Source organism: Plectropomus leopardus, chromosome 11, assembly GCF_008729295.1.
Source record: "Plectropomus leopardus isolate mb chromosome 11, YSFRI_Pleo_2.0, whole genome shotgun sequence".
In the NCBI taxonomy this organism is placed as follows: Eukaryota; Metazoa; Chordata; class Actinopteri; order Perciformes; family Serranidae; genus Plectropomus; species Plectropomus leopardus.
Window position 1 is genome coordinate 14,744,579 of NC_056473.1, and position 15,621 is coordinate 14,760,199.

At 43.1% G+C, this 15,621-nt stretch overlaps 1 protein-coding gene across 1 annotated transcript in view; it reads left to right on the forward strand.

The window, feature by feature from the left end:
• The window catches only part of LOC121949780 (pleckstrin homology domain-containing family A member 7-like), a 192,272-nt gene that overhangs the window by 110,781 nt on the left and 65,870 nt on the right, over positions 1–15,621 (forward strand). The window contains exons 5-7 of the mRNA XM_042495539.1: positions 340–457; positions 13,435–13,539; positions 15,253–15,325. Coding sequence (XP_042351473.1) covers positions 340–457; positions 13,435–13,539; positions 15,253–15,325 — 296 coding nt within the window. The remainder of the gene's footprint in view (positions 1–339; positions 458–13,434; positions 13,540–15,252; positions 15,326–15,621) is intronic.

Below are 15,621 nucleotides of genomic sequence, written 5' to 3' on the forward strand. Positions count from 1 at the left end.
AACAACAGAGATGCAGATGAATAACAGATGATTGTGAAACTTAAATGGAATTTTTTTTTAGCGCCATTAGGTTTAATGACCACAATGGATTCCTCTCTATCCTTTTTCTCATTCCCTTCTTTCTCAATAATAGACAGTCCACTAAACTGTAATAAAGAATCACCACACCCTCAGAGTTCACAGTCAGGTGCAGTATTGTGCAGTATTGTGCAGTGCAGTATTGTTGCACAATAGGTGTAACCACCCAGCCCTTAAAAAGCAGATTTACTTTATGTAAACGCATTATCAGATTAGAAAAAGGTGTGTTTACCCTATCTGTGTGTGTGTGTTCTTGTCCAGGCCGCAGGGTGCTTCCATGATGTCCAAACCTGGGGGTGAGCAGCTCTCTAGCACCACCGTCAGCGAGGCCTCCACTGCCATTACCTCCTCCACTGTGGACACAACCACCGCCTCCAAGGTCAGTCTGTGTGTTTGTGTGGTTTAGGGTCATTTCGCTGTGGTTGTGAATCTAAATTTATGGATGACTCCTTGTCGGGGTCAAATGCTACAAAAGAGTCATGATTCAGTTCAGATCCCAGTTTGGTTTGGGTTTGGTACAGTGGGAGAAAAAACCAAATGCATAGGAATATGTTTATTTTCATTTACCTTGAACAGACAGTAGTAGAGGTGTCAAAGAAACAAACAATCCTCCTGCACTGAGGTAACATTTTGCCCACTGGCAACTTTGGTAAACTATTTTCATTGTACAAATAAGTAACATTTCAAACACTTCTGTATTACACAAACAATTGACCCAAAGTCAGCAAGACATGGCAGTCAGTAAAACTAAAAAGCATCTTATATGAAAATTCCAAAAAATGAGTTAAAGGTGTTAGTTCCACCATGGCTCTATGTAAACATTAAAACCCCCAAACATTTATCATCCTTTTGCTCCGCACATCTGGGTGATGCCGTTGAAAGAGTGCCAGCACGTTGGATGTATTTCTATTCACAGACCCTTCAGCAGTGGAGCAATGCCAACGCACCGTCCTCTTCTGATACACAACTCTCTCCCCGTTGCTGTGGCAGCTGACTGGGAACCTGCCGCTCTGCCATTTTATTTGCTCTCACCATAGTGTGACTGACTCACACACCAATTTGCTTGTTTTGCTGACCTTAGCATGTATTGCTAACAGTTTATAACTTTTCAAGTTTCCGGGCAGAAATCACATTTTTGAACTATGGTTTGTGTATCAAACTACATACGATGTATTCTGTGTGCGGCTAGATGCACTGGACCATGACCATACACAGGGCCTATCCTGTGTCTATGTTTTCATCTTGATAGAGTACTATCAAGCCAGAGTCAACAGAATTTACACATTGTTGCACTGTACTTGGTCTACTTTCACAGCACCAAATCCATTTTGCTTAAAAACCTCTGTCTTCCTCACATTATTACATACAGGGTGGTGGTATATCCGCTTGGCCTTAAGCCTGGCGCACCTCCAACGGTGCCAAAGGAGGACTTGTGCATGGCAGGGGCGTCCGCTTCCCTGAGCCAGGCCTAAACCTGACCGCATATCAAGGAACAGGTTGAGCTGCAGGGTCTTCAGCTGGGGACCACTGCTTACTGACGTTTCGCCCCTTAACCCAGAACATCTCCCAGTGGTGGGCCAGTGTACAGGGACGTCTCCCTGACACCCCATGCAGCTCAACCTATGTTGATGTTCCCCCCCAAGACTTGTCTCGTCGTCTCAGCCAGAGCCAGTGGCTGGCTTTCTCTGCTTCCTCCGACAGTTCTTTGGTGGCTTTGCTCAGCCTTGCTCCCCGTAGTCCCACGTCTCTAAGCATGCGTGGCGTGGAGCTGCCAACAAAGCACCTGACTCCCACCTCCACCGGGTACGTCCTTGCTTGCCATCCGCTTTCTCTGCACTCTGCGACCAGGCCTGCGTATTTCGCCATCTTCCTCTCAGCTTCCAGTCCCTCCTCCCATGGGACTGTCAACTCTATCAGCAGTACTGACTTCACAGCTGCGGACCACAGTACCACGTCGGGTCTTAGGGTGGTGGAACAGATTTCCTGTGGGAACCGGAGCTGTGGGCCAAGGTCCACTTTCATCTTCCACTCCGCCCCTGGTGTTAACAACTTGGAGGATGGTGCACTCTTGCTGGGGTGATCTGCGGGTTCCCCCTGCCTGTGGAAGTGGATCCTCTGTTGGCTCCTTGATGGAATCTGGATATTCGCCTCCTGCCGACTTTTCTCCAGCACCTCTGCCAGCTTCCTGAGCACTTGGTCATGCCGCCATGTGAATCGACCTTGAGTCAGTGCTGTTTTACATCCTGACAGGACATGCTGGAGTGATGCATTGATGGTCCCGCAGAGGTCACAGGATTGCTCTGTTCCAAACCACTGCTGGAGATTTAGAGGGCTCGGGAGCTGTCGTAGGTCGCTCTAATGAGGAAACTGAGTCGAGCTTGTGGCAGTTTCCAAAAGTCTGCCCAGTTGATTGCTCGGCTTACGACACCCTCCCAGGTAGTCCACCGCCCCTGCTGCCCCTGTGCCACAGACTTCACTCTGAGTTCTTCCTGTGCCACTCTCGTGACCTCTGCAACAACAAGGTCTTTCCTCTCCTTCTTGTTTGCCTTGGACCATAACCTGGGTGGATCACTCCATCCAAGGCCTGCCCGCCCTGTTTGGACCCTGCCCACAACCTCCTGGTGTTGCAAGAGGTTGTGGGCAGCCCTCCATTTCCTTCCAGTTGCAACTCTGACGTCTGCTCCTGCTACAGTCTTGTCGGCAGAGTCCCTTACAGTGTTTCCTCTAGGATTTTTTTCAGCAGCGGGGGCAGGCTCTCCGGGGAGCCGTGGCGGCATAAACAAATGACGCTTTTTAAAGGCTGAATGTAAAAATAAAAAATAATAACAAAAATTCAACAATAAAATAATAAAAACAATAAATAATAATTTCTTGATGGGGCTGTAATCAGTGGCAAAGTTTGCACCCAGGCTCAGAACAATGGATTTTTTCAATATTTTGTGAATGTTTATTTAACTAATAAAATCTATTATAAGTTTTCTTAAGCTAATAAGTCTACCTTTTCTCCGGTAAGTTGCACGCTATTTTCAAGCCGACACTCCTCTGACTCTCCGACCTGATGCCTGGATGCGAGTAGCTAATTAACGTCGGCACCAGTTAGTTCTGTTGGGGGGGTGGGAGGGGGCGGTGGTATCTACCCCAAAGAGTAGATACGGAGCAAGATAGTTATCTGTCTCAGCACTCGCGACACCCAACGCAGTGCAGGACTGTGCTGTGATGCAGCGGTGGTGTATTTGCAATTTAAAAAAAAAAAAAAAAAAAAACGACATTTGAAGGAGCGGCGGGTAGGATTTAGGAGTGGCGGGCCGCCACTCCTAAATGAGTGTAGAGGAAACACTGCCTTAGTTCCATCACCAGTCGGGCCTTCTCCTGCCTATAGCCCAGGGTGATGGATTTCAGGGGTAACTGTAGTGAGTTCCAACCGTAGAGGCCAGCTGCTAAGAAACACTGTGATAGCCCGAGCCATTTGCGGATGAAGGCGTTGGCTTTTGCCTCCATCTTATTTACGGCTGATGAGGTGACTTCACACAGTTTTAGAGGCCTTGGGTACAGGGTGAAGTGATAGCACCACACCTTGTGCTTTCCGGGTAACTGGCTTGCGTCGATCTTTGCCAGGCCTTCTGACAACTGCTGAAGGATGGTTTTTCCCATATCCTTGTCTGAGAGACCAGATGTATATAGTCTTCCCAGGCTTCGGATGGGCTGGTCCACAATGAGGGGGATGTCTTCGCCGCCGATGGTAAAGGTGACTCTGTCATTCCTCTCCCCTTTCCGCAGCGACAGGCTCCTGGACTTCTGAGGCTTGAACCTCATCCTTGCCCAGCCAATCAGCTCGTCCAGCCTCTTCAGAAGTCTGGATGTGCATGGGGCAGTTCGTAGCAGGCAGGTGATATCATCCATATAGCTCCTTAGGGGGGGAAGCCTCTGACCTGCAGACAACCGGACACCTCCCACCACCTGCCTGGCCCCAATCAGGATAACCTCAAAGGCTGCTACAAAGAGGATAGGGGAGATGGAGCATCCCATTGCAATCCCGACTTCTAGTTGTTGCCAACCAGTGATGAACTTCTTCAGTGCAAAGCACATGTGCATGTCCTGGAAGTAATTCATGATCATGGTCTTGATGTTATCCGGGATGTAGAAGAAGTCTAGGGCGTATGCTATGAGCTGGTGTGGCACTGACCCGTATGCATTGGCTAGGTCCAGCCATACAACATGCAGGTCTTTCTTCTTCTCCCTCTTGGTGGTCTGAATCTGGTCCCAAATCAACAAAGCATGTTCCACGCACCCAGGGAAACCCGAACTCACGTAGTTGTTGTCCATCAGGTAGGTGGTCATCCTTCTTGCCATGACGGAGAAAAATATTTTCCCCTCCACATTTAGTAGGGCTATGCTCCTGAACTGCCCGATGGTCTTGGCATTTTGTTGCTTGGGAATATACACAGCCACTGCCCTTTTCCACTCAGATGGTATGCTCTGCTTGGTCCAGATGACTCTTAACAGGGTCCATAAGAGCCTCAGCACTCCCGGGCAGTTCCTATAGAACTTGTACGGTATCCCATTTGGGCCTGGTGCTGATGCAGATCTTGCCCTCTGGACCACCTGCGTGACCTCACAGAGTTTGGGTGGTGATGTATTGAAAAGGGCTGATGGTTCTGGGGGCCTGGGCACATACCCTGGTGAGCCTAGGGGCTTGTTCCTTGCCGGGTCACTGTATTGAGCACGGATGTATTCCTCCAGTTCTTCTTTGGAGACATCCAGGGTTCCACTCGTCTTCTCCTCAAGGAGCCCTCGCGCATGCTGGAATGGATCCTGAAGAAACTTGATCTTTCCTTTTCTTTCCTTTTCCTCCGTCTTCGGATGCGCTCTGCCCTCCGTAGGTGGGCAAGACGTGTTCTGATCTCATCCCAGAGAACTTTCAAGCCCTCCCTCTCAAACTCCTCTGCTTTCCTCCAACGCTTGCGGAGCTGCCTTCTGTTTGCCACCAGGTCATCGATCTCTTTCTCTCTCCTCCCCTTTGTCCTTGGGGCTGCTTCTCTGATGGTCACCTCGCCATACCTGTTGCTGCATTCTTCATACACGATCTCCCCAAACAGATTTAACTTGGCTTCCACTGACCCACGTAGCGCTCTTTACAGCAGCCCGCTCAGGTGTTCATCCAGCTTTCTTCACTCCTCAGTTTCGTTGGCCTTTGGCCACAAATCAATATTTAATTTAGTTTCAATTTGGTTTACAAATAAATGTAAAACGGTCCTGCTTACTAATTTCCCCTTTTGGCTCGCAGTATGTGTTGGAAATTTCCTGTGTAATTTTGAGTGAAATTAAATCTGACGTTTCATTTTATTAGAAAAGCAGAGTGAGTTTCATATGATCACGGCTTTACCCAATAATGAGAATGATTTAGAAAGATAACTCATTTGCATTAAGTTTTAAGCTCTTTAAAGGCAGACCATGTAGTCCTCTAGCAGCAAATACAGTTTCCGATTGTTTTGGTAGATTTTGGTCCATGTCTTCAGCCTTCAACACTATCACACTGACCACTGGCACTGGGTTACTGCTGTCTAATGGAAAATACCAAGAGCAGAACATCACAGCAAAAGCCGTTGAACCTGCTATGAATATTAGTAATATAGCAAACAGTTTGCATCTTGATTAAAAAAATAAATGATATAAAAACAGAAAAGAGCAGAGGATGGATAGTAAATGACGGAGGCTAAATGAACTTTGCTTTAACACTTAATCAGTTGTCAAAAAATGCATATCCCCCATGGTTTTTAACTCTTTCATCAGAGATCTCTTTTCATGTTTTGCCTTTAAATGTGTTCACCCCCTGGCTGTTATGAAAACCTCCAAAACCTCAAGCTCTGTCTTTCATAGATCAGCTTTTCTTGTTAAAAGAAATGTTCTTGTTTGAAGAACAAACACACAGTGCAAAGCTGAAATGCAGTCTAGACGACTGCAGGAGCTGACTGAACTCCCCAGGACTGGTCCTGTTTGCTAACATTAATTGTTTTGATGGGTAGACTCAAACGGACTAATGTGGTAATCTGTTGTCAAAATGGTAATCACAGAGTCCTTCCTCACGAGGCAGAGCCCAGTCTGAGATTGTCAGACTCCTCTGACAGACTCTGTCCTGAAGCTGACAGGTGTGCTTTAGCCAACAGGCTATCTAGACTGTGGGGAATCATGCCTGAGGCATTTAGGTTAGTAAACACTTTCATTTTTAAAATACTGACTGTGAAAGTCAGGAATTAATTTTATTATTACTATTATCATTTTTTGCTCTTGTTTAACCACAATATCATCAATATTTATGCCGAAATATCTTTTCATGCTTGCACTTGTTGTGTTCCATGTCCAGATGAGATCTAAAGTATATGAATAAAGTAGTAGTATTAATAGTAGTAGTCGGGTAGAAAGTAATAGAGCCACTGATCTTATTTGTAGCCACTGATTGACCTGGTTAGCAGCGTTTTTTACCCAAGTCGTGACAGCTTTTGATGGTGGATGATGATGAGTAGGAGATTAGACAGGCCCGCAGTAATGAAAATGTGGGGCTGAATTGAAGGGAGAGTTGGGGGTGGAGGGTAGGAGGCGATGGATGCAGGTTCAGCTCAGATTCAGGCACAGGCAGGTAGTAGTGATGAAATTACAACTGACTCCTACCTATCTGTCTCACAGAAAGGGGTCCAGAGAAGTTGTTTTCCTTTAGAAGGCGGCATTGTTTTAGACGTTTTATTGATGAACTGGGAATCTCATTATTTTCAGGCATTTAACAGCTGACAATTTGTCACCTTGGCATTAAAGTAACTTTTCAACTCCATCTTGATTAGTAGTGGGGATGCGCTGATTTATATGCCAATATTCCCCTTGTTGACCGCCATTAGCTTATCAGCAAAAAAGACGAGATTCACGGATGGCAGTGGTCGATGTTTTTCTGTTGTGTCCATCAATTTTGTGCATCCTGGAGGTACGGTAAAGATATTCATGTCCTTCTCAAGATGAATTATAATCACTTTGCTGATGTCTTAACTTTTAAAGAGATTTTTTTTCCAAAATGTGTTTGTTTTGTTTGTATTGGGCTTCCTTTTTTTCAGTTTTTTGTGTATGACCAAATACCTGCAAAAGTCGCAGCTGTACTTTGTGTTTACTGCCAGTCACACAATGTATGGCGTAATGAATAGCAAACAGTCTGTCACTCAGAGCAGCAGCGCCCTTAGTGATCCATAACATTAAGCCTTAGTGTATAGGTAGTCTGAAGGTAAGCAAAAATATTTTTAAAAAATTACAAAAAATAAGAAAAGAAAAGAAAGGAAAGAAGCAAAACAAGGAGATGACAAAGATGAAAAGTTCATAATTAAAAAAAAAAATAAATCTGTAACTTAATCTTAAATTTAGAATTTTGATAATTATAATTATTGCTTCCTGGAATTTTTCCCCTAGCTTTAAAAAAACAAAATCTACTAATTTCTAGCAATTTCTAGAACTTTTTTTTTTGCAAAGTTGCCAAATTTCCTTGTTTCCCATGTTTTCAAAAGAAATTAAACCAATTTGCTTCGGTTTCAGACATTTAACTTTTGAATGCAGCTCAAAAAATGTGATATCATTCCAGGTTTCAAAAGGTTTAAAATGTAAAAGAATGCATTATATTAAAAAGAATTATGAGACCTTTAGAGACCTTAACTTTTCTTTTTTTTTTTTTAAACTAGACATTTGGACATTGGGGGGTCTATGATGATTGATTCATTTTTGAAGCCTCAAGTGGCCATTAGAGGAACTGCAGTTTTTTTGCACTTCAATGTTGGCTTAATTTTTCAGCCCTGGAGGTTGCCGCTGTGTGCTTATCAGCAACTGTTGACCTCTTACATGCAAAAAGTGGTGAGCATGGTAAACATTATACCCGCTTAACACAAACATGGTAGTATTGTCATTGCGAGTGTGTTAGCATTCAGCTCAAAGCAGAACTGTGCTAAAATATAACCCCACAGAGCCACTAGAATGGCTGCATACTAAATTAATATTAATTTATAATAATATAAATATAATATAAATTTTGAGTTGACGTTTCAGCTTATCAATTCCTTAGAAAAAATAGAAAATCCTCTGTTCATCTGTTTTGCCTTTTCCCTGGCTTTGACATTACAGGTCTTCATGTTGAATTCTACAATGCTGTTCATGTCAAATTTGCTTTATATCACTGCTCATATTTGCTGTAGAATACAACCCACACACAAGCCAATATCATCCAATAGGGACGTCGTAAAAACGTGTGTGAAGAGTAACAATAAAACAAGACACAATTACTTTTGTTTAGAAGCCTGTGCTTTTTTTTTTCACTTTTCCCTTTGTGTCTGGTTGCCCTTCAGGCTGTCATTGGCTCCGGCATTGTGCTGTTGCCAATAAAATTATGAAATTCACCAAAGTGATTCAGCATAAACAATGCTGACAAGTTCTAATTTGAGCTTCCAAATGCAGATCACACGCAGTTTACACTCTTTGTGATGTGGTTTTATGAAATATGAAGTTGCATAGGTAAGAACTGGAAAGAATCTCTTTCAGTCTTTATTTTTTCTTACATTTCCCTTGGCTCACTCCTCTCTCTGTCACTTTTCTTTCTTTCAGTCTATATCTTACACCCCCTTTCACTCACTCGCATGCATGCACATGCACAGCTCCACAGTGGCGTGAAATCTCATCCTGGCCCATCAACAGGTGCCGCGGGCGGGACTAAGATTGAACATGTGTCATCGGATGCAGTACAGAGATGACAGGGCATCTATCACGATGGCCCGTCGCCATTTCCACACCCCATGTTTTCCTGGCATGCAGCCCTCCCAGGTGCTCTGGCTCATCACCCCTGCCATCCAACAACAGCAAAATAGTGCAGAAGCGTCAGCCTGACAGGAAAAACTCTTAACAAAAGAATCTTGTCTCAAAGGAAAGATGAGTCATTCGTGTCCCCCTTGCATAGCACGCCACCATCAAGAAATGAATCCACAGTTTGAATAAGTCACATCCATTCCGCCTCTGTCGAAACATCAGAGGGAGCGCAGAGACAGAAATCATACAATTTCTCCCACGACTTATCTGTCACAATTCTCCTTTGAGCACTTGTGTTCTCTGTCACTGGATGCATATTTAGTGATGTTGTGTTCATAACCAGTCTGCGCAAGATTTTTTTGGGATTTATCAAAGTTAATTTCATTTAGGAGTTCCTGTTGTGTCTCTGTTCAGTTATGAATTTATGCTGCTTTATGAGCCTCCTCAGTTCCTTGCCTCAGTATTTGAAAATAGCTCTCTCTGCTATTTAACATAAAGTGCCACTTTGAGCCAGCACATAGCACGATTAATAATCAGCCTATGTTTCGTTGGATGGTGATAGGTTGAAGGATTAGTTTGTCACTTAAAGGTCTAAAATTTAAGTTCCTGTATTAACTTTATTGCCTTTAACAGAATTTAAATAAAAAAAAGAGTGACTGACGCTCCCTCTTAACTAGTGCTGTTAAGGCATCTTTTCTGCCTCCTAATGCAGCCATGTGCATTAGTTTGATCAACACACATCTTTTGATCTCAATCCTTTCGGTGATTTTTTCTGTTTCTAATATTTTGATTTTACTTTTCTTCCACTTTGGTGAGAATGCAACTTGGTTTGGGAGGTATGCAATATATATATATATATATATATATATATATATATATATATACACACATATATTATATATATGTATAATGCCTTCTGTTTTTGATGCTTAGTTTCAATTTGAGCTTTGGCTAATCATTTCAGCACTAAAAGTAACCCAGATTGACTCTCAGGAGCTGCCATGTTCAGCTACACTCAGCTGCTGTTAACCACTGATCAGATCCACTTGAACAGATTTGGATTAGGTGTCTCGTGTAAGTACACCTCCACCAGGTTTCTAAAGGGAGGGGATAGCACTACCCTTGTTTAATTACCTCCAACTCCCAGATAATTCTCATCTGGCTGGGAATTTGAACCAGCAGCCTCCAGGTCTCAGACTGGTCTCTCCAGGCTCTGAGGTTGTCTGATCGTGTGCCATTAATGTAGCAAATAGCTGCTCTGAAACCTAAGTCGCTCACCTACAAGACAGAGTGCTACTTTGCAGCAGGGACCACAGCCTTTTCCACAGAATTACCCTCAGCCTAAAAATAGCTCACTGCATCACACACACACACACATATACAGGCAGAGACAAACACATTAAGCATGCACGGACATACACATACTGTATATTTACAGATAAGGGACTCCGATGTGACAGTAGTGGAGCCGCTCTGCGTCTTTGCATCATGCTTGGCCAACCAGCTTCCCTCTAATTAGCGAGTGTATTTGCTGTTTTCCAGCTGTGGATGCCTCCCAGTGCTGCTGCCAGTCCATATACACACGCACGCAGCCGTCACACCGAATCTTAAATTATAATAGCAGTGTGACGAAGGTGGCAGGGTATTTGTGTGTTTGTGTGTGTGTGTGTGTGTGTGTGTGTGTGTTTGCAGTGCCAGGGGGAGTAGTCTTTCTTCTGAGGTTTCAGAAAAGAGGATGGTGTAATGAGATTTCATGAATATGTGCACGCTGTATAAGTATGTTTGCTGGCTTATACAACAGGCACGCACACACGAACACAATAATAATGCAAGAATGTTTGCTGAGAGTGAGAGACAACCAGCACCCATGCATTTCTTTAATGTTGGTAATGAAAGACAAAATGATGCCTGTGCCTCAGATGTTGTACATTTATACGGTTGGCAGAATTATATTTTAGTGGGCTGGAACCAACAAGTACTCTCACCCTTATTACCACATAAATCATTTGTTCCCTCCTTTTCATACAACCAGGCCCCCAGGTGCTTTCTCCATAGAACACCATTGTGAAGAGACGTCTGTAAAACTGTTGACGGACACCTTGAACCGCATCAAAGGTCAATTACGACTCCTTTTATGACTTTTTGATGCATAGAGTTATATTTTCCTCGTGCTGGGAAAATCGATTTGGTGTCATCATCACAATATAAAGTCTATGTGCCGAGGGGGAACTTGATGGCGGACTGCGCACATTTAGCGGGCCACATAGCGTGGAACTAATGTTAGAATTTTTCCTGGGTGTATGCACCAGGCAAGCGGCTCATGTAGACTGAAAAGGTGCCGTCTTAGGGTCTAGTATCAAGTTATTATTATACTAGTTATTATTATATATTTATGAGCATGACCCACAGGAGCGTTTTCTAAAATAGAACCCCACTGGTGTCAAACATAAAGGACATAACAGGTCATATATGACATTAACTGTTGCTGTTTTAAACTTGTGGTTAACATTGAGAAACAGTTGCAGCTGCACCAACACTTCCTGGTTAGGTTAAGAAAAAAGATCATTGCTTAAAAATAAGTATGTTGGTTTCTAAAGTAAAGCAACATGTTGTATGTCACGTGACACGCTTTGTTATGTTGTTAAAATAACTCAACATTGGCTTTTGTTGTCTGACGGGACACAAACAGCAGTCTCCTGAGTGACCTCCCTATGCAGACTTTGATGCACTTTATACTGTTCCACCTGACTCCCACCCTTTGCTCCTGTCATTAGACTTAGCCGACCCTTTCAAGGCCGTCATCACATTTTATGACATTTAATACAATGAACAGTTAATTTACAAATCCATCAAAAGTTACCTAATCTCGCTTTAAGGCAACAACTCTGTAATTTCATAATTTCCTTAGTTCAAACATTGTTCTCTAATGAGGCCCTCATTTTTTCAGTTTATTAGGCATCATTAGTTTATAACCACTTGCATTTCCGCGGTTTCCTCTCAGAGGAGGGGCTGAGCCCGACCTGAAAAGGCGCGCCATTGACGAATCTCACACAGAAAGACACGAGTGCTCATAACTTATAGGTAAATAACAAAACTCAACATACTGATCTGCATTTTGCTGTAGTTTATGGTGTGTGGTGTTCGGCGATGGGCAGTGCAGAGTGGAGGAGAGATGGAAAGTTGGGAAATTTGACGACAGCTGCACTTTTTTCGTTGCCTTCATGAAAGCTTGGAAAGGGCTGTATCAGGCTCTCTTTATATAGCTCAATGTAGCCGTTACAGATCAGTTCAAAAATGACTTGATCAGGCCTGAATCCAATCTTTGAGATTTCATCAGTACAAAACTAATTATTATTATATTATTGTTTCAGTCCATACATGATGAATTCACTAAATCAGTTTGTGCTTTACACACTCACAAATCATATACCATTCATATACAGATGAACAAACTTGGGCCAAGTTTTTATTTTTGCTCAGGTGCTACCAGATAGGTTGATCCTGCCTTCCTCTCACTAATTGTAAGCTGGAACAGGCTCTCCAATGACCCTGCACAGAAGAAGCAGATATTTCTTTCAGAATTTGTGTTCTTATATTCCCTAAAATATTTGGATATACAGTTTAACATCTCCAGTGTCATTAAAACGCAAATTTAAATGTGGCAAAGACAGAAAAATTACAATGGTTACCGATCTCTGCAAACAATGAAGAGATTCAGTGTCTGGGGACACTTGAACATACAGTGGCTATTTTGGGGATGGACTGTTTACTCTTTTATACCATGACCCCTGACTTCTTCATGCAGGAAAACTTGCCGTATCAGCAATGCTTGTGGTTGCTCAATGCAGCTACTGCTTGTTATTATTGACACTGAAACAACTGAAAGTCTTTGCCTCACTCTCTTTGATGAGAGCTGCTTGGGTTCACCCAAACTTCCTAGCGGGTGTCTGTCTGGCAGTCGAGCCAATAACCTGCAGGTCACTGCCCCACTTCTCTGGCCTCCTACCTGATAATCTATAGAGGCTTTGTTAATGTCTGACAAATGTCATGGAAACCATGGCTGGCACCGTCACGGAGGTCCAGTGGAAAATTGGTTGTGCTCAAATAATGGCTGTGATTTTGGAGCAATTGGGGCAGAAAGTACCTGGAAAAAAAAGGAAATAATGGTGCGTGTAAAGGTCCATTCAGTTACGAAGTAAGTCAGACTGAATTGTCTGGTAAGTCACTGGTGACCTGTTTCCAAATTTAAGTTACTGTGAAACACAGAAGCTTTTTAACCACAGGTCACATGTGTGACATGCAACTTACATACAACTTTGCTACTGAGCAACTCAGATAACAAGCTGATAATTCAACATGTAACAGCTGATTGATGAGTAATAAGACCGATCATCTCTCAGTCACCTGTACATTTGTAATAGATTCTCTTTAAATGCAATAAAATCACTGATATCATGTGTAACATTACAAGCTATTCGCAGTTATTGATGTCTTCTTAAATCTTATGAAAGTCACCTGTGTGTCTGTGCGTTTCAGGGCTCCCGGTCCAGTGGCAAAGTGCACAGCTTTGGGAAGAGAGAGCAGGCCATTAAAAGGAATCCCAATGTCCCCGTGGTGGTCCGAGGATGGCTGTACAAACAGGTGAGGACATACACACACACACAGACACACAGACACACACAGACACACACACACACACATACACAGACTGAATCATTCAGTATAATCATTGTAGCATAATCACATTTTCAGTGGCTTTTCTGACATTTACTATATTAACTGGACTGCCATATTCCAAAACTAAGACTCTGAATTACCTGCCTGCTAGAGTTTTGTTGTGTTGCCAGTCACGCAGGTTGAAGCCTTGTTGAACTGACTCCTGCTTCAAAAACTTTCCTGGGAGGCAGAAAGTCACCTATAGTGCGGAGGAAGCACCAGTTCTTAAACCAGCTCTTCTCTTCGGCTGCATTCACACCAAATCTGCTGTTCAGGGGAAAAATGCCACTTCTCCCATTAATGTGCATGTGGGTAGTACATAGTGGCTTTGGTGCTGGGGTTGCAGACGTGGTCAGTAAACAACTGCAGTGGCCTGACATGAAAAGTGGTAACAGCTTCAACTTTTGGAGAAATACGACCCAACGTCATACTGCAGTGGTGAATCACACTACTGGTGATCACACTGAAAAGACGCCTGCAGACTAATTGATTACTCAGCTAATATTTCCAGCTCTAAACTGAGCTGTACTTTATAGCATTACAATAAATATAATAGTCCTTTAAGATATAGATAATCGTCAAAATGCCACATATCGGCTCCGATAATCAGCCAGACTGGTAATCTGTCGACCCCTACTTTAAATAACTGGTATGAACATCTGTAGTGAAATACTGTCTTTATTTAGCCTTGAGGTGCCCATGTCTTTGAAACACCAAAGGGGTGCGTTCCAGCTCCAGCCTGTATGTTCCAGCAACGTTTCCTCCACTGGCCTACTTTTATTTTTCCTTGATTTATGTCCTTTGCTTTGGCAATATAGAGCACCTGCTGTTGATCACAGGCAATCTATTACTGGATACTCTTTGAGTATTTTGAAGTTATACTTAAAATATCTGGAGTTGGCACCGTCCCACTGGAGAACACTTGGCCCCAGTACAAGACAAACAGCGAGCGATGTTTCTGCGATGCAATTATACTTTAATGACCACACACAGAGCCACATACACACAAATACAGACGGGCAGGAATGCACACACAGCTCAATGCACAGCCATACACACTCATATACATGTACAGATTACTTGTGAAGTTCAATTATATCTTAATTAGAAAAACACTAAATGCTGGCAGGAGCACTCACATTATCACAAACTCCACAGATACACACTGTCACAAACAAATAGACAGGAACAGACATGTTATCCCTCTCAAATCTGCACACATAGTTACAAAGAGGAAGCATGTATCTGCGTTTGAGGTGATTTCATCCTTTCTGGATCTCCTCTCCTCTCTTCAAACGGCACCATTTTCAGCCAGGCGACATAAAAGACAAAGTGGGCAGTAAAGCAGCGGTGGCAGGCCCAGCGAGCCACTGAACAAGGACAAATGATCATCTCTGCTCACATCCACCTCTCTCACTCCCTCATTTTCATTACTTCTGTTTCCTCACCGTGTCCGCTTTCCCTCACTATATTTCCAACTCTCCCTACAGCTTCCTCATTACGCCTCCCTTTCTTTATATTTAAGATATCTGTCTGCTCTTTCTTGTTATCTTCTCCAATCGGTGCTACTTGCTGTCTCATTATTCATTCATTCATTCATTCATTACTTACACTCTTTATCCCTCTTTCTCTGTGCAGGACAGCTCCGGGATGCGTCTTTGGAAGAGGAAGTGGTTCGTCTTGGCTGATTTCTGTCTGTTCTACTACAAAGGTGAGTCTTTGTTCACGAAAAAATGTCTCTGTGTAATGTCAACTGGACCTAGCATGTGGAGAAAATGACTAAAATTCATGCTTCTATCTGTATGTATATATATATATAAACACCAACACCTACCTACAGTTGCCTCGTACCTGAATGTTGCAGGTGCTATTGAATGGTTATTCTATTGGTCTGGATTGTATTCTGCAGGTGTCTTACTGGTGTTGTTTGAAAGAAGAATGCACCTGTGATCACAAAAGTTTGCTACCATAAAGGTGGTATTCTAATAATAATAATAATAATAAGCG